The sequence below is a fragment of the Kryptolebias marmoratus genome, linkage group LG2, assembly GCF_001649575.2.
Source record: "Kryptolebias marmoratus isolate JLee-2015 linkage group LG2, ASM164957v2, whole genome shotgun sequence".
Classification (NCBI taxonomy): Eukaryota; Metazoa; Chordata; class Actinopteri; order Cyprinodontiformes; family Rivulidae; genus Kryptolebias; species Kryptolebias marmoratus.
In genome coordinates this window covers 9,775,724-9,794,740 of record NC_051431.1, presented here as the reverse complement: position 1 = coordinate 9,794,740, position 19,017 = coordinate 9,775,724, and the positions used below count along the sequence as shown (strand labels likewise).

General features: G+C 38.4%; 3 protein-coding genes across 7 annotated transcripts in view; 1 reads left to right on the top strand and 2 right to left on the bottom strand.

Annotated features, from left to right (window-relative positions):
* Positions 1 to 273: 273 nt before the first annotated feature.
* LOC108248432 (extracellular calcium-sensing receptor) lies at positions 274 to 3,069 on the top strand. The gene is made up of 6 exons (XM_017437205.3): positions 274 to 345; positions 562 to 768; positions 850 to 1,116; positions 1,392 to 1,619; positions 1,701 to 1,824; positions 1,913 to 3,069. Exons 1-6 carry the CDS (start codon positions 274 to 276, stop codon positions 2,818 to 2,820), a joined length of 1,806 nt encoding a protein of 601 aa, XP_017292694.2. The 3' UTR covers positions 2,821 to 3,069.
* A 1,401-nt stretch (positions 3,070 to 4,470) lies between these two features.
* On the bottom strand, positions 4,471 to 8,948 carry LOC108248436 (extracellular calcium-sensing receptor). The gene is made up of 11 exons (XM_025010843.2): positions 8,472 to 8,948; positions 8,084 to 8,313; positions 7,883 to 7,965; positions 7,468 to 7,647; positions 7,178 to 7,366; positions 6,611 to 7,063; positions 6,240 to 6,449; positions 6,012 to 6,135; positions 5,553 to 5,746; positions 5,147 to 5,428; positions 4,471 to 5,053 (listed from the first exon to the last, which is right to left on the bottom strand). The coding sequence occupies exons 1-11, from the start codon at positions 8,735 to 8,737 to the stop codon at positions 4,631 to 4,633; spliced, it is 2,634 nt and encodes an 877-aa protein (XP_024866611.1). The 5' UTR covers positions 8,738 to 8,948; the 3' UTR covers positions 4,471 to 4,630.
* A 4,804-nt stretch (positions 8,949 to 13,752) lies between these two features.
* Positions 13,753 to 19,017, bottom strand: part of plch1 (phospholipase C, eta 1) — a 73,300-nt gene continuing 68,035 nt past the window's right edge. For 2 of the 5 annotated variants that reach the window (XM_017437215.3, XM_017437213.3), the window contains 2 exons: positions 18,390 to 18,771; positions 13,753 to 17,576 (listed from right to left, as the gene is read on the bottom strand). In XM_017437215.3, coding sequence (XP_017292704.1) covers positions 14,890 to 17,576; positions 18,390 to 18,771 — 3,069 coding nt within the window. In that variant the 3' untranslated portion in view covers positions 13,753 to 14,889. Of the gene's footprint in view, positions 17,577 to 17,967; positions 17,996 to 18,389; positions 18,772 to 19,017 lie in introns of all 5 variants that reach the window. The other 3 variants (XM_037974364.1, XM_017437216.3, XM_037974369.1) reach the window with 2 other exon arrangements.

Genomic DNA, 19,017 nt, shown 5'->3' with positions numbered 1-19,017 from the left:
GATGACTAGTGATGATTACTGAACAAAATTTTAAAAAGAATGTTTTTTTCCTCATCTCTCTCTCTGTTAACTCAGGTTCGAGCTATGATTCAGATACTGAAACACTTCAGCTGGACTTGGGCTGGTTTGTTGATCAGTGATGATGATTATGGGCTCCACGCTGCCCGATCCTTTCAGTCTGATTTAAGTCTGTCTGGTGAAGGGTGTCTGGCCTATTTAGAGATTTTGCCTTGGGAAAACGACTTAACTGAACTGAAACGTATTGTAGACACGATGAGGAAATCCACAGCTCGAGTGGTCATTGTGTTTTCACATCAGACTATGATTCTTAATCTCATGGAAGAGGTTGGTATTTAAATGACAAAAATTCCATTTACAACAACACATGGTTGCTTGCCACTTTTTTTTTAGAACTTACCAAAACTACAATGAATACCAGAAATGAAGATGTTTTTTGCTGAGATTTTGCATGTGAAGAGACAGAAGTAAACTGTAAAATACATCAGTTGTTTTGGTGTATTATGTGCCAGATATCTGGGAACATATTGAAAATCTTAACAGGTGATAAGGCAGAATCTGACTGGCCTGCAGTGGTTGGCAAGTGAAGCTTGGACCACAGCTGCTGTGCTTCAGACCCCTCACCTCATGCCATATCTGGGTGGAACACTGGGTATTGCTATCCGTCGAGGAGAGATACCAGGCCTCAGAAACTTCCTGTTGCAAACACATCCTGACTTACATCATAACAAGAGCAATGAAAATAACTTGGTGAGATGAGGTTGTAATATAATCTGATATTTTGCACCACAGGCAATTTGTGAATAAAATACAGAATCATATTTATTACAGGTGAACCAGTTCTGGGAATTCACATTTGAGTGTAGATTTGCACCACCTCCAGCAGGTTGGGTGGAGAACGGGGGAACAATATGTACTGGAGAAGAAGATTTAGAAAGTGTGGAAACAGAGTTCCTGGATGTTTCTAACCTCAGACCTGAGTACAATGTTTACAAAGCTGTGTATGCGCTGGCATATGCTCTGGATGATATGCTGCAGTGTGAGCCAGGCAGTGGCCCTTTCAGTTGTCCCACTTGGCAAACAATTGAGCCATGGCAGGTATAATGTACTTTACCTGTTAATAGGAATTAAATAATATACTGTACTATCATTTCTTTGTCTGACACATAAATCACAGTATGCGAATTTTAAAACAGCAGAGTGAACATTATAATAAATGTTTCTGCAGCAATGTTTTATATATTTCTGATTTTATAAAATGAACATCAGTTTAGTTAGTTTCACTATGAAGTCTAATTACTGAAGCACTGTTTTAACTATTTTTTTTGTTCTTCATGTTAATTTTTGTTTTGTTCTTGTTGGAATTGTATTAGCTTGTATATTACCTAGAAAAGGTCAATTTCACCACATCATTTGGTGATGAGGTGTCATTTGATGAAAATGGTGATGCTTTACCAATTTACGATGTTATGAACTGGCTGTGGCTCCCTGATGGACGAATAAATGTTCAAAATGTGGGAGATGTTAAAATGTCTGCCTTTAAAGGTGAGGAACTGAGGCTTTATGAGGACAAAATCTTCTGGAACTTTAAATCCAAAAAGGTTTAACTTTTATTCTTTTTTTGTTTGTTTGTTTAAATAAAGTGTAAAATGAAACATTAGGCACTAATTTTTCTTCTGCAGCCACCACGGTCAGTGTGCAGTGAGAACTGCCCTCCAGGTTCTCGCATGGTGAGAAAGCAGGGGGAACCTGAGTGTTGTTTTGACTGCGTCCTTTGTTCTGAAGGAACGATCAGTAATAGCACCAGTAGGTGTCCATATTTAAGTATTTTTCTTCTCCACTGTATTAATTTGTAATTATTACATTTTTTTATTTGTCCCCCTTTTTTCCTCAGACTCCTTGGAGTGCTTCAGGTGTCCAGAGGACTTCTGGTCCAGCCCCCAGCGTGATCACTGTATTCCTAAGAAAACTGAGTTCCTGTCCTATCAGGAGCCTTTGGGTATCTGTTTGACAGTCACCTCATTACTGGGCACTTTTATCTGTACTGTTGTTCTGGGGATCTTTATCTATCACCGCAGTACACCTATAGTGAGGGCCAATAATTCAGAACTGAGCTTCCAGCTGCTGCTGTCACTGAAGTTATGTTTCCTGTGTTCGTTGCTATTTATTGGACGGCCCAGACTTTGGACATGCCCACTGAGACATGTAGCCTTTGGGATCAGTTTTGTGCTTTGTGTCTCGTGCATCCTGGTTAAAACCATGGTGGTTCTGGCTGTGTTCAAAGCCTCCAAACCAGGAGGTGGAGCAAGTCTCAAGTGGTTTGGTGTTTCTCAGCAGAGGGGAACAGTTTTAATTCTCACCTCTGTCCAGGCAGCGATCTGCACTGCTTGGCTTGTCTCCTCCTCACCAACTCCACATAAAAACACCCAGTACCACAACGACAAGATAGTTTATGAGTGCATAGTTGGCTCCACTGTTGGTTTTTCAGTGTTACTTGGTTACATTGGGTTGCTGGCTGTCCTTAGCTTTGTCTTAGCATTTCTGGCAAGAAATCTTCCAGATAACTTCAATGAGGCCAAACTCATCACTTTCAGCATGTTGATCTTCTGTGCTGTCTGGGTGGCCTTTGTTCCTGCTTATATCAGCTCACCAGGCAAATATGCAGATGCAGTAGAGGTGTTTGCCATCCTGGCCTCCAGTTTTGGCCTCTTGGCAGCACTGTTTGGACCCAAATGTTACATAATCTTGCTGAGACCTGAGAGAAATACAAAGAAAGCCATAATGGGGCGAGGAGTTGAGTAGGAAATCTTTCATTCACTTTATTCTAACAAATGTTGTCTTTTCATTGTAGTTGTACATTTTTCTTTTGCAAAATATGTACATTTTAGGAGCCAAGTGTATGTTGAATATCTACAAAGGTGGTGGTGGGGTTCAGTAAATCACACTGTTACTGATTCTGTGACTCTTTGCAACATTTTGTCTTATAAGTACCTCACCTATAAATCTTTGTTGTTGTTTTTTTTCAAATAAAGTACAACTGATTGTCTCCAAGCACTGGCATATTTTATATTTCTTATTATTTACTCATTATATGATTTAAACTCTCAGACAACTTGCTATTGCACTTGTACAAAAATAAGTATCCCGAAAGAAGTTTTTAAAAAAATCACAAATGTAACAAAAACTTCTTAAAAATCACTTAAAACAGATATTTCTTTAAGGTGTAAAGTCTTGTTTCCACAGTGTGCACATTCTATTGTTTTTCACTTTATTTCAATTTATTGGGTTTAATATTTACAATCATACATTGTAGATATATTAAGTAACTAATAACATGTTTTTAACTGTTCAATTTTTTTTAATTGCATTGTTTTTATGGGGACAAAAGCTCATAAATTCTAGGTATTCAAACATGAGTCAAATGGAGAAGCTCAGGTAGATGCCCAGCAGATGGCAGCAACAAGTTAAAAATGCAACAGTTTAACAGGCAGAAGTTCATAACTTTATGACATGCCACATGTTAACACGTGCAGCTTAATAAAATAATATTTGAAAAAAAACATTTAATCAAATAAATCATTTAAAATTGTGGTCAGTGTAATAATGAATTCCTCTCATAAAAAGTTCAGGTATTGACAGCAGACACAGGATCATATATAATTTTTGTTTACTACTAAGTCATATAAAACTCTTAAAAATCCAAGCATCTCAATATGTTTGCTATAAAAACAATTCATACAAACACCATAAAAACTATATTCATAATGCTGATCCAATGTATCTTAATGTTCAGTCAAACCTTTAAAAAATTTCTAACATAAATAATATGTGGTGCAATTTCTTAATCCCACAGTTGCTTAAACAAATCATTTCTATAAACCTGATTATTTTTCTCTCTAAAAATAACTGCACTAATTGTTGCACCTGAATTTTTTTTCTCACAAAACTAATATTTACAGAGCAACTTGGGTGCGGCTTGGCCCGGTGCATACGGTGGTTGTCTTCCAATCAAAGGGTTGTTGTGGGTTCAATCCCCAGGCTTATTGGTGCACGTATGAATATAAAATGAAATGAGAATATAAAATTGCCATGTTAAGTGTTTAAAAATATATAATTGAAAGCCCTGTGAGATAGAAAAAACTTATTTACAGGTTTTTAAAAAAGCCCAATTTAACTTGTGATCCAAGCAGAACACTGAAGTTTCTACAATGAAAAAGCAAAACACTGAAAATACTTTTAATATCTGTTTATTTAAACATCTGCATTATAAGATACATTCAAAATAGTTGTGAGCATGGAAATTAAATCATCATAAACTGATTAATACAAAATAATCAAAGAAAAGAACTGCTTGTTGTTCTTACTTTTCATTGTTTGGTTATTTTTGTTTTTTCAAATTTTAGAATATGAAAAAAAAATAAACAAATAGCAAATATAGTTTACAGACAAAATTCATTACTAGCAAATATCTCTAATATTTACAAACTCAAAAAGAAAAACTATGTTACATAAAATGGCAACAAAAGTGTTCTGAAATTACTCATAGGCAACACCTTCAGTTATTTAAACTGACCATTTATAGCCAACAGTGTTTTATTATAATTATTTATTGTTATCTGGCCATCAGGTGTTTCTTTGTGTTTTTTTCTGGCCTCAGGAGAATGATGAAACACTTTGGAGCAAAGATGCAGAACAACAAACCATAACTAGAGGCAAGGATGGCAAAAATTTCCACAGCAACAGCATATTTTCCAGGAGAACTAACATAGGCAGGAACAAATGCCACCCAAACGGCGCAGAAAATCAGCATGCTGAAGGTGATCAGCTTGGCCTCGTTGAAGTTGTCTGGCAGTTTCCTGGCAAGAAATGCCAAGAGGAGACTAGTGCAGCCCAGCAGGCCGATGTAGCCCAACACCAGAGAAAAGCCCACCACAGAGTCCATGGCACACTTCAGGGTAACCTTTAACCCCGGTATTTCAAAGTCAGGTTGAGGAACTGGAGGACTAACTGATAACCAGATAATACAGATGATAACCTTGATGTAGAAAAAAAGTGTCTGATATGTTAAATCTTGTTAATTTATCTGAAGGCTGTAATGAGTATAATATGGATTGGGACAGTATCTGACCTGTATACAGGTGAAGAGGCAGACACTTCCTCTCTGCTGTGCTGGACCAAACCACTTCATCAAGGCTTCAGCACCAGGCCTAGCTGAGCGAAACGCTGCCAGAACCACAATGGTCTTAACTTGCAGGCAGGACACGCTCAGCACGAAGCTGATCCCAAAAGCGGCTTGCTGGAATCGACAGGACCAGACTGCTGGATGGCCGATGAACACCAGGGAGCAAAGGAAACACAGCTTCAGCGAAAAGAGGAGCAGGAAGCTCAGCTCTGAGTTGTTGGCACGTACCTAAACACAACAAACAAACTTAAGTTTTCCTCAAAAGAGCAGCAAATTTTATGCTTTTTAAACATTTTTTCCAAAATGTTAGGTTAGTCAAGATGTGGTCTAATATTAAAATCTGTCCTCTCACCATTGGTGTTTGACGATAGTAAAGGAACACAACAAACACAGCTGTTGTTACAGTGACACCAGAAACAGCTACCGCTGTGAGGGTAATGCCCAAAGTCTCATCAAAAGAAAGGTAGTCCAGCTGGCGAATGATGCAGGCTGTGCGCTCAGAGTTGGACCAGAACTCAGACGGACAACGGTCACACTGAGGAGAACCTGAGACAGAGAGATGCACATTGAAAAAACATAGGACCAGACTGTAAAATAAGCTAAAATAAACAATGAAAAGTAGAGAAGCTGAGCATGCCTGCACCTGCTATCATAATTTTGATTCATTTTAAACAACCTTCGTCTTCTCAAGATGGATAGTTTCTGTGCTTTGTTACTGTGAGATAATGTCATTTTAAATGAATTTCTAAGCATATCCTCTCTCGGCTTCTGTAGCTACTGATGTCAAAGCAAAATAAAAACTTGCCCTCACCAGTTTTGTTGCTGATCTCCCCATCAGCACAAGGAATGCAGTCAAAGCAGCAGATAGGTTCTCCTTTCCTGGTGGCCATCCTTGTACCCGGTGGGCAACTTTCACTGCACACTGAAACAGGCACCTGAAGGACATTTTTACAACACCTCATTATTAGTACTGTAAGTGCTGTTAAGTCAACAGAAATTTGGGTGTTGACCTGAAACAAAATGCATCTGGTGTAAGTACCTGATTGGACCCTGTGCTCCACTGAATAGCTGACTCGTTGAGGTGGAGGTCAAAGCCATCCACACGGCCAATCAAAGCAATCTTAAGCTGTCCGTCGGGGGTTTTCTGCCAGTTCAAGAGGTCATACTTTGCAGTGATGTCGGCTCCTTGGAAATAAAACAGTTCACCCTGTGGTGTGATGAACTTCACTTTGCTCAGATGCTGGAACAGCTGATAGAACCGAATGTCAAAAGAGTAAATACAGTGTGTTGTTTAGTACTTAACTAAAAAGTACAGCAGCAGTCTAGATTTTAAATAAAACATGTGACAGCTTAAATCCCAGAGTTAAAATGCAAACCACAAAAATGTAAAGTAGACGTAATTGTGTTTACCTCTGTTGGAGAGATTTGATTTGGTAACAAGCAGGTGGTATTGTTTCCAGGTGGGTTGTTGATGTCGGGACAGGAGAAAAGACTGTGAAGAGCATGGGCTGCAGCATAGACTGCAAGATAGACGTTATATGTCACCCGGAGCTGGGAGGTGTCTGTGAACAGGTTATGCACACGAGCCAGAGTCTCTGAGTCGTTGCAGACAGGTAGAGAAGCAGAACTAGTCGTGATCCCAGGACTACAGAGAAACTGCTTTTCCCAAAACTCCTTCAAGAACTTGTCATCTGGCCTCAGAGATGGGTTCAGATTTCTGATGTAACTTTCAAATCCAGGTAGGAACGAACTTCGAATGGCCACACCAAGGACTCCGCTTGCCACTTTACGTGAGACGGGTTCTTGGAGAAGATCACTGCTGGTGCTCCAAGCCTCGCTGGCCAGAAACTGCCTGTCAGTCACCTTGTAATAATAGCGAGACACAACCACAAGAAAGCAAGTAAAATTAATCTCTTTTTGTTGGTGGTAAATATTTCTATTTGTTTGGTAGATTCCACAAGAGTCTTTATTTCTTACATTTAACTTGGCTAGTTGCAGGAACAGCTGCATTACATCTGTATACCAGGTAAAGACCAAAATCACCTTTGCAGTGGAAGCCTGAATTGTGAGTGCTGCTCGTCTGGCATCACTTACAATGGTTTCCCTTTGGAGGGTCTCTACAAATGCCAGACACACCCCTGCCCCCTGAATCCCCTCCTGAAATATCTGGTTTGTACAAAAGATTTTTGTATATTACACATAAACCAATGACTTAAAGTTTTTATTTTAAAATAAATTCCCATAGCAAATAGATCAAATGGAAGAACCTTCACTGCAGTAAGGCCGTAGTCATTGTTTGCTACGACTGCTCCAACCCAAGTCCAGTTAAATCTTATAGCAAGCTGGACAATCGCTTGGGCTTGATAAATATCACTGGCCATGGTTCTGAAGAAGTTGGGATATTGCTGCCTGTCGCTTAAACAAGGACAGCTAGCTGTGTAGCTCACCTAGAGGACAAAGAAATCATTTGAAGCAACAAATATTTGTACATCCTTCTTGTTTCCAATCCTTGTAACAATAAAAGCAGCAAAAAAAGATTTAAATTGTTCAAGAGGAAGAGAAAATACAGTGTGAGAATACAAGCTAGGCTTTATAGTTCATCAAAGTAGAGGCATTTAAAATAAAATGCTATAAATCCTTTTTTTGTTGTTTTTTTAAATTTTGTGAACTCACAAGAGGAACAGAAAGTGGCCCCAGGATTCTGGAAAGTATCTGGGCTGTTATAGAGGAGTCACCACCAATGATCAAAGGAATAGGAGGGTCACCTAATAATGTAAGATATTTTTATGTCACCTTTTCCACTAAAACATAAGAGAACATTGCAGACTTTATCACTATAGTAATAGATAATTCTAAACATTAGGTCCATTAAAGAGGAAATACCTTTTTTGGCTCCAATTCCAGCTGCTTCCAAGTACTCAGCTGCTGAATTACAGCTGGGGTTGTCTCCACTGACCAGTGAGAGAGCTGCCTGTAAAGCCCAGGCAGGGAGGGCACAGCTATCGTGAATACGGTAGCCCAGCTTCACACCTGGTAGCAAGGTTGAACTGTGATTGATTTCATCAAGTGCAAACACCATAGCATAGATGTACTGTAATGGTAGATTTTGTAAACTGTGAACACAAAACATATACCATAATTGAAATATCAATCAAAAGATACCATTAGGTGTTATATTGTTGATAGCACATTTTACTAAAACAGATCTAAAGAAAATCAAAAAACTCATTAATTAATAGTTTACTGTGGAACCGAGACTTCAGAGTCTTACCCTGTGCAAGATTTGTACTCCGGCTGCTGAGTGAACTCATGGTCTAAAGTTGGAGGAGCATAACGGAGACTGAAGAGCCCACCGAGGATTACATCCCCATCCTCAAACACACCCTTGTCACTTGGTGTTCCCCATCGAGAACAATTCAAAGTCTGGACCCCCTGAAAACCAACCCTGAGCCCCAGCTGTCTGCCCACAAGCCCCACAAGGTGCAGGGATGGAGCGTAGCAGGTCCACAGAGTGACGAGCCAGGACATCCAAGACATGGATGCTGCTGTTCCAGGACACTTAAAACATGTATAACACACATGCAGCTTTACGAAAATTATTAGCCTGAAGACAGAAGATGCAAAAAGACAATATCACCAAAAAGTTTCAGAGAGTAAATGAGGTAAATCATCTTCCCACAACAAGAAAAAGTAAATAAATGAGACATCCACAAAAAATCCAAATCACAAGTGAAATTTTCACAACTAGCACTATGATAAGTAACTATGACATACCTCCCTCCTCCTCTGCACAACATGGATGTTCTGTGTATTTATAATTGCTGTGACGCCGATGGCGGATGCATGGTAACCAAGATGACACTGCACCAAATCTTTTTTTCCTCAGAGGTAAAGGCAGAACAATCATGAGAGTGACGGAGAGCAGTGGAAACAAAGAGTTAGAGCCTAACAACTACAGACATGACAGCTGTTTTATTAAATGACATTTTGCTAATTATTGTTGGAAATTTTTACTGTGAATTATCTAATGTGACTCACAAGAGCCATACCTTCAAAAAAAACTAAAAAATAAATTTAAGGTTAGCTATGGTAAAACTTAGAGCTTAGGCTCCACAGTTCAGAACTGCAAAAAGCAGCAGAACTTTTCTTGCAAAAAGATGTGTCCAAGTTATTTGTTTTGTTTGGTTTGGTTTAAGCAATGCCACTTAAAAAAGCTTGTGCTGCAAAACTTTATGAACCAATTTCAAACCACAGACTTGTAACTTGGCTTTTTTAGAGCTCTTGTCCAAGGCCTAAACCTACTTTTCGCCATACAGGGCATATCTATTTCGCAATTATGGCAGAGCAGTTACCTAGGAGAAATATAATGTTTTTGGAAGAGTCAATATGTTGCATTAAAGAAATAAGACTTTTTTGGTGCTTTTACGTCACCAACAAGTAGGTCACAGGTTCAAGCCTCAGCTGGATTATTTCGGCTTGGAGTTTATATATTCTTCTTGTGCATGCATCATTTTTGTCCAGGTACTCTGGTTTCGTCTTGAAGTCCTACAACATGTTAGGTTTATTCGTCCTAAGGTGTGAATAGGTAGAACAAATGTGGTACAATACAAGTAAGAATCAAGGGTCATGATGAAAAGCAACTGTTATTTATTACAATTAGCAAAGAACAAATCTGGATCTGGATTTTAGCAACATCACCAGTTTAACTCATCAGATGTCTCCTAAAACAGGTTTAACACATTGAGTTCATGTTTGCTTTTGGTTCTAGCTGGAAATGAAGATGTTGTGTTCTAAAACTAAATTACTGACTCTTTTTTCCAAACCTCCAGGTTTTCTGCCCTGGTGGTTTTTCTCAGGATGGACAGCATTTTGAGTGATGAAGGCCTTTCTTGCAAATTTTCTAAGCAGTGCAAGCTCCTATTGTAGTACACATTCATCCATCCATCCATCCATTTTTTTTTACTTGCTTCTCCTTTTCATGTCACAGGGAACGATTGTGGAAAACTAATTAATTCAATTTGAAAACACTCTCAGCTCTCGGACATAACAAAAATGAAAACAATATATTTTTTTAGTTTGAATAAAGATCAAATTAACGTCCAAACAAAAAAGTGCTTCTTAATTAGGGTTTATTTATCTTACTGAATCACAAATATAGCAAATGGCAATTAAGCCAGTTTGTTCAAACAGATGCAGGTGGCCTGACATTATTAGTGGCTGTTACAAGAGGGTTGTCTCATCTGATGAAGGCCACAGTTCTGACCATTTTAGTTGGTACATCTTGTTAAAGAAGGTTTTATTGCCCCTTCTCCACCTTTTTGCTAACTGCTTCTGATAAAACTTGAGTTCACCATCTGTCCTGAAATTCCCACAGCTGTACAGGTTCATGTGAGCTTGGCATCCATCGACAGATGCAGAAGGGTTAATCAGGTGCCAATATTTTTCCCAGTCATGCAAATGTGCTTGCCGTCTACATCATTTTAAGCAGCTACGATTTAATGGTTTTAAATAATACAATTTGAATACTTGCTAAAAACAAAAGAGTCATTACTGTCTGTCTGTCAGCAAAATATCTCATGAACCACTGGATGGATTTTAATAAAACTGTCAGAAAGTACAAAAATGGCTACAACTTAGTCAAGCTCAAACACATCTAACTTGATCTTGCAATATTGCACGAGACTGCACATATTGTGGTGCACATTTAAAAGGTTTGATCAAAAGGCTATAACTCTGTCCCTTCTTAGGATAAGATGATTTTTTTGTTTAATAAAGGAAGCGGATGATATGCTTTCCTTTAAGGAATGCCAGGCCTTTATTTCTAAAATGGATTTAAGTGTTAGGATTTTTGTGCCATCAGTTGTAATCAAGCAGTTTGTCTTATGCCACAGTGAGTTGATTACATATACGCCTAGGACATTTATTATAAGCTTATGTTTTATTTTATTTATTTATGTTTCTATTTATTTTTATTTAATCTTCATTTAACCAGGTGAGTTGGTTTGAGAACTAATTCTCATTTACAACAATGACCTGGCCAAGAGGAAGAGCCAAAAAGCAAACTATGCAAACAGCATCACATCATACATTGCACCTGGTGTTTCATTTTTCTTTTTCTCTTTTTTTTTTTGTCATAAGCAAGTTTTTTGTATCATTTGTAACTTTTGTAATCTGTAATGTGTCATACAGATTGAGTAGATTGGCTTTAATGCAGAAGTTAAAAATTAAGAAATATCAAATTAAGTTCAGCAAAGTAAAAGGTGCTGAGGAGCTGCAGGTGTGAAACTGATTATCTTAATTACTGTTCATTTCACAAACAATTACATCTCATTATACAATTACAGAGTGAGGCAACACACAGGGGAGAAAACAGGCTGGGCATGTTTGTTCAGTTGTTTTTGTGCTTTCACAGATCACAGGTGACTAGACAGAGCCAGGTTTTTAGATGACCTATAATACTTTAAATGAAAGTTAATAATTGGATCTGACTGAATGCTGTGGACACACAATGAAAAAAGCATATTTTTTACTATAATACACATCCTTGCCACTTGATAAGTAATAATAATAATGATGATAAAGACTCATTAATTGAGTCAGTAGTAGAAATAATCTCTGTTCAAGCTTCAGGTAGAAAAGATTGAGCATAGAGTAGGCTCTGCTATCTAAGTTGATGCCACATGATTATTATGAAGAAATGTAAAAATACTGTGCAGTAGCCTTGGCTCATTTCACCTTTGAGTTTTAGGTAACACTTAAGTTACCTTAAAAAACATTTACATTCTGTTCCATCTCAACTCATTCAACAAAGAAATAATCCCTCTTTGTAGCCTCTAAACAAAACTAGACACATATGTTATTTTTTCATTATAAAGAAAAGTGATTTTCAGCAAAAGTGAAAACATTTTCTGCTTTTATTATTTCCAAACTGATACATAAATGTGCATGAATATGTTAAATGGGAAAACAGGCTCTCCTTTTAAGGTAAAAGCTGCACCTAGAAGAAGTTATCAGTCAGGCATTTGTGAAATATGTTTAACTTTATTTTATTAAGTCTTTTTTGTCTACCATTCTTAAGTTATATAAACTGTGAACTTTTAATTTGTTTTGATGAGCTTTGGTCATTTTTATGTACTCGGTATATCTGTTACTAAATAAAGCCTACTTTTCTGTTACAACTGACCAGATTATTTCAACATAAAGTGTTTTATATCCTAAATTTGTTAATAGTTTTATTTATAGTATATATCATATTGAATAATTTTCTTTGTAAATATGCATGATTTCTATAAACATGATTTTAATTTGAGCAAAATATATTGAAAAGAGGTCGGCACAATGAAAACTGTTCCTGCTAAGCCTTTTTCTGCGCAGCTGATTTGTTGCTTTCCAGCAGTTCATGTACAACATACAATGATGCAGAAATGATCACATACATGTAGTATGCAGTAAATTTGTAATAAAAAATCCAGAAATAACTGCCTCGATCACAGACGCATGGAGAGCTGTAAGCACTCTTTCAATGAGCTGTAGAGAACCACCTGCTGTATCAGAGTCTCCCTCGAGGTTTATAAAGGAGAGTCCATCTGGTGGCTCATTCTGGAGGGCCTTCCGAAAATTTTAGGACAACTGAGGAAACTGCCTAAATATTTTCCTCCCTCAATCTATAGATAATCTCTTAAGAAATCACATACAGTCAGTACAACAGATATTTCTTTTCTTGTTTGTGATCAGAAAACAGCTCTTCTACAACAGAAAGTCATATGGATCTGAAATAATGCTCTTGATTAGCAGGTGATGGAGGTAATTATGTGTAAATTTGGTAATTCTGTGATGAGATCCATATTATTTTATTTTTTGTCATTAAGACTTCTAAGCTGCACCCAGTGATGTTGATAACTAACACACTAGTCAACTAGACTGTACAAGAGGCATTGGTGGTAGTTTATTCCAAAATGTTGACTTTATTAACTTTGAACACAATATTGATTTTCCTTTGGTCTCTCACTTCTGCAGGGGTTGCCACAGCAAGCAAATTCCCATGAAAGTTTGGTAATTGTTTTACAGTGGATGACCTTCCTGACACAACCTGGGCTTAAACCTGCAGCCTCAGGATTACAAAACTGCGGCACTGACCACCAAGCTACAGCTGCCCCTATTAAGTTTGAAAATGAAAAATTTCTCTTATTAGCGTAAAGCTATTACTGTTAGGCTGAAACAAGTCACTATCTGATTGCAAGTTTTACCATCCTACCAAATGTTACTATGATTTAATCATATTGTGTTTGGCAGAAAATGGACTTATAAAGTACATATTTGTACTTGGAAAAAAAAAATGGTAGCTTCTACATTGAATAAAATCTTTCATGATGTTTAATGAAGGAACTGACACACTTAAGCACTTAAGACATTTGACATTTTCTTGGCGTATGTTAATTAGTTTAATGGGAGATCCACATTTCCCAAGAAGACAAGTCTATTAAATTATTGAGCTTGATCTGCATTTTGTTCTATAATGTTACTGTGGAGTAAAAGACGACGTAAACATGACATTAGTTCAAATCAAAAATTTTGTTTTATTGCATTGATAGGAAAAATGCTCAGTTTTCCAATGAGCAACAATAAAAAGAAAAAAAAAGTATGGTGTAATACTGAAACAACTGTTTAAAAACAAACTTATACCTTCACTGCCCTTCACTCCTCAGCTTGACCCTGTGTAGCTGTCACATCATTTATTCCATCCATCAAGTTATACAAAACAAAATAACCCCAAAGAACAAGAGCATATTTTACTGTCTGTATCAAAGCAATTATAAAAAATAAAAAAAACTTTAAATTCCAATTTTTCTTTAATTTTTGCCATCAAATTTTACAAGTCATAGAGAGCAACGAGTCCAAGCACAGAAATTCATGAACTGTATTGTGCCCAATACAAACAAGCCTATGACCTCTGTCATTTGCAAATGTGTTTAGGTAATCCAACATCTATTGTATAAACTGGTGCATAGTCATGCTTGACATGTTCACGTGTAACATGCACAAACATAAATGATTCTCAGCTAAAACCCATCTCAAATGAAAAATGATATCAGGGATATTTACACATAACGCAATTAAGGAAATACTAAGGAAGACTTGCATGAGATATTTGAAAAGATGAAATCCTTCTAATAAAATCAGCCGCTTGAATATACTACACATTCAAAAGATGCAAAGAAAGACATTCCTTCTCCGCCTTTTCTCTTTTTTTGATTCCTTTTTTTTTTGCTTCAGAGTCATTGAACGTAGATTGGACGGTACAACACAGGGACAAAAATAACAAGAGTTTGTACAATCAGTCTGATCAGGAAGTCGTTTGGAGGGACTCAAATTTCTCAAATACATTTACACATTTAGCAGAGTAAAGACACTACACAGTCAACAAGACCATTCTCTACTGAAAAGTAGACATTTCATACAGGTAATTTCATGCTGTTGAGTCCAACCATGGATTAAATGCAATGTTTCGCTTACAGTTTATTGTACAGACCAGAAACAGCCCAGAATGATATTTTCAAAACTCTTAGAGAGGAAAATGTCAACATGTCAAGAAACAAGTGCAAGATTTCATTTCATTGGTCATCTGGCTTTTGGTATTACTAAACCTAACCAAGGGTAACTCCTAATTCCACATTAAATTATGGTCAGAGTTATAGCCTAAGCAGAAAGTAAACTTCAGGTTCAGATGATGAATGAGATGTGTTTACAGGTGGGAGAGAGCTGTCTGTATAGAATAGATCTCCAAGACTGTCCCCATTGCCATAGCGTACCGAGGTGCAGGCCCCTTCAGGAAGTCCTCTGTCATCCAGCTCACCAAGGTAGCCTGCTATGTAAGAACCGGTAGAGTGTCTGTTAGGTGTTAGATTCTGCAAGGCTGGTTTATTCCGCCGTACCACCCCACCGATGCTGGAAGTACTATTGATCACCACCCCTGGACGAGGTTTCAGAGCTTCTTGCTGCCGTTCGCGAGCACGACTGTTGATGTGACGCACTCGGCTTTGGCTTCGGGAAGATAGGCGACGGGTAAGAGTAGGAGGGGAATCATCTAAGTCCCTGGAATCATTTGGAGACAAACTACGTGCTTGGTGTTTTGCTTCTTGTTGTAATTGAGGAGGTCGGAGGCTTTCTCTAACACCATCATCTGCCTCCAGACTGACCAGTTTGCGTAGCTGTTCTGTAAGTGGATCCAGCGATTGTGAGTGAAAAGTTGCTTCCCCCATGGTGCCTTTATGCTTTTGCTTCCTCATATGAGAAGTGACAAAACTGCGACTTATAATATGGTATTTGCTCTGAAAATTGCACGATATGTCTTCAGAGGTCAGGTCACCCAGAGATTTAGACTTGCAGGGACTTGGGGTTTTAGAATCTGTGGTAGCCGATTGGAGATAAGCAGATGAAGACTCTAGATCTGAGTGCAGTGGAACTCTGGTCTCAGAGTGTGGCAGGAGTTTGTTATTGACAAGGTGATTCTTACGTATCCCAAACTGTTTATGGCCATATAATTTTGTTTGACTTTGGTTTTGGGGCTGGATGTTTTGAGAAGCACAAGGCTCAGTTGAGGGCAGAATGCAATCATAGTCCAGCTGACTGTACAGTGTTTCACATTCAAAAGAGGGTGAATATAAACCTCTCTCTGTGGAGATGTTTCCAGATACAGCACATTGACCAGAAAGGCCTTCACCAGATGAAAAACCATTGTAAAAGCACCCAACTCTTTCAGTTTTTAACTGTTTGTTTCCTGGCCTATCTTGTTGAGACTTGTTGTGGATTTGGCTACCACTAAAGTTTCTCTGTTGTTTGTTAGAAATACTGAAGTCTCTGTTGTTGTTAAAGACCTCAGAGTAGCTCTGACACATGGGGTAGCTGTTCTGACGCAGTGGGCCAAGGTTGGATGGTCCATGGTCAGTGTATTTATGATGGACTGGAGGTTGGAGGCTACCTTGTTGTTGATGGTGATTGAACAGCTGATGTGATGGTTGATCCACTGGTGATTGAAACTGTGAGAATGATGCATAAGATGCACGTTTTGGGTAATGTGGTTGAGGGTATGAAGAAGGATGTTTCTGTTGGGAGTAGCTGGGAATGGACTCATGGTTTTGATAAATAGCATCATGTTTGGCTGGATTTGTAAGCCCTTCACACTGGTTGCCATGATAAGGCAGCATCATTTCCAATGGATCCTCATCAACATTTAGCTCCACTTCTGTAAATGTCTCTCTAGCTGAATGGTGGAAAATTTGTAAGTAGTTGTTGGAGGACTTCATGTAACTTGTAGAAGAGCCCAGGTCTGATTTAGGTAATGCAATTGGGAGATCATTCACTTCCTCGTATACCCTCTCCTCAGTATCTTCAGCGTCTTCAGTTTTACCCCAATTTCGGTCCACATCATTCCATGCCACACTGGGACCTTTCCCTAAACTGTGAACTGCCTTTGCTGGGGAGGACCCTAAACTGCTTGAAGGAGAGCGATCTGTTGTATCTGCCTGAATATGAACTGTCTGCTTCCTCAGGTTGTACACTGACACAGGCAACAGAATTTCTTCATCCAGAATAGTGTAGATCTCCTCAAACTCAGCGGTTTCTGGGCTTGAGATGAGAGCTGGAGTGCAAGTATCTGCACTGGACACCTTGGGTGGTGAACATATTTCCCTGTTAACATGATTTGTCTTTTGAGTTACCTTTTGGGGACTTATCAAGGGGTTCTTTTTAGGTGATGTTGAGTTGGTCTTGAGAGGAGACCTTAAATTTTCCAATGCTTTAGGTGTTGTAGGCCTGAGGTTTGATGCCCGGGACAGATTACTTTGGTCAACAGTGCTTTCAAACTGATCAATCAGAGCAGAAATGGAGCAACACGTGTCCTGTTCATTGCCTAAGGACACGGCATCAATGAGTCTAGAGATGGTGCTATCATGCAAAGAGCTGGGACCTTTCAGACCACTGTTCATTCTGACAGGAGAATTAAGTGCCACAGATGAGGGGGTGTAGGAGGAGGAAGAGGAGGAAGAGGAGGAGACTGAAGGTCCAACTGTGAATGTTGTACTATTCGATGATGTTTCTGGTTTATCTGATGTCGTCTGGCTGTTTGTTGAAAGAAACATGGAGTGTTTTTTCTCTGTTTCTGTTGACGAGATTGTTGACTTGTTGAGTTCTGACTGGTAATTGACATAGATGTCTTCCTTTTTTACTTCACCAGCACCAACAACCAGGTAAGAAGCCTCTTCAGGCTTTTTGTTTCTGTTTGACTTTAAAGGTGGAGAGATGTTTGAGTCAGCGGTTAACGATGATTCGAGAAGACGGTCCACAGAGGAAGACCTGGGCCTGCTGAAGTGGCAACCTCCTGGGGACACAAACAAATCAACAAAAAGATTAAGAAACATAGGATAACATAATATATTTAATGCATAACTAAAGCCAAAAAACAAAGAACAACAATTAACAAAGCATCCAATACAAGGCAATAGTAATACACAGACAAATGGATCACCAAGAACAACTGTGAAGGGGAAGTTGGAAAATGGCGCTGTTTAGGTTGAAAAAAAATACAAATTTATGTTGTCAAATATTGTATTAGGGAAAAGATGATCAAATGGAATTGGCATGGTCAAATGGAATTAAATGGTACATCAAAATATATCTCAGAGACCACTTTCAAACAATATACACTGGATGAACGCAATACTCATGTCTTTAAACAATGCAACCTTCAGACAGGAGGTATTTTAGATTACCTGCAGAAATATCCTAGTCAGTTCTCAACTATAAAGAAAAACAACAAATGAAGATGGGACAGAAAAAGCATGTTAAAGTATTATGGAGATTAGTCTATCAGTTCACATGGAGTTTTAAACAGCTGTAGCAGAAGAAAGAGAAAAATCAGAAAGCAGCTTAGATTCATTAAGATGTCAAACAATTCCAGCTAAAATGTTTTTTTTTCTTTCAAATGCCACTCTAAACATTCTGTGAGAAAAAAGGTTAATTTGTCATCTAATTTTAATTTAATTACATAATGTAGCAAAGTGAACGAAATGTTCTAAGTACCGCTATTACATAACAGATTATGACTACTTTAAATTTCAAAAACTAACTCTTGTGTTAAATGCATTTTGTAACTAATTTGGTCTTTGACTTGGATTATTAAAAAAAATCTTACTAATGACAGTATCTCCTCCCATATCATGCTGTTCCTTGTCTGGAGAACAGATGGACAGTTGTCCTTGCAGAAGTCTGTCTAATGGCATGGAAATGGGCCTGTGGATAAGTGGCGCTCGCGGCTGGAGAGGCTTCTCCACCCATTCTTCCTTCCCTGACGCTCCCTCTCCTCCTGGACCAGTGCCGTTCTTGTGGTCAGATATTGAGGCCACTGACTCCGACAGCATCATTTTTGTCTTCTTCCTTCCCTTCGCTGGAGCACTGGCTGTGCGGCGCAGGAGGTGGTCGCTAATGGAGCGCTTTCGAAGACCACTGGTGTTTGTGTCCACAGAGGACTTGGAGGAGCGGTTGAAGAAACCGCGAATACCTCGCAGTTGATTACCCTGAGGACAGGAAGATCCATACAGGAAGTAAATGAGAAACAGCACATCTGACATACTGAACACAATTTTTCACAGATAAAGGCCTGAAGCAAAAGTGTTAATTATTAGGAAAACAATGGCAAGATATCCAAAGCCTTGAATCTGATTTGAAGCAAATGAAACAACTGCATGCTTTTTGAAACAATACCAATAGATGGCACTCTTACTCCTCATGTATTGTCAGCACAGCAAACAAGACGCAAGAAG

Coding starts and splice junctions, on each gene's coding strand:
- LOC108248432 (XM_017437205.3), top strand. CDS start 274: ATGAGGAAATCCACAGCTCGAGTGGTCATTGTGTTTTCACATCAGACT. Junction 346..561: donor TTCTTAATCTCATGGAAGAG/GTTGGTATTTAA, acceptor AAATCTTAACAG/GTGATAAGGCAGAATCTGAC. Junction 1,117..1,391: donor AAACAATTGAGCCATGGCAG/GTATAATGTACT, acceptor GAATTGTATTAG/CTTGTATATTACCTAGAAAA.
- LOC108248436 (XM_025010843.2), bottom strand. CDS start 8,737: ATGTCTTGGATGTCCTGGCTCGTCACTCTGTGGACCTGCTACGCTCCA. Junction 8,314..8,471: donor GAGTACAAATCTTGCACAGG/GTAAGACTCTGA, acceptor TTGTGTTCACAG/TTTACAAAATCTACCATTAC. Junction 7,966..8,083: donor TGGAATTGGAGCCAAAAAAG/GTATTTCCTCTT, acceptor TTACATTATTAG/GTGACCCTCCTATTCCTTTG.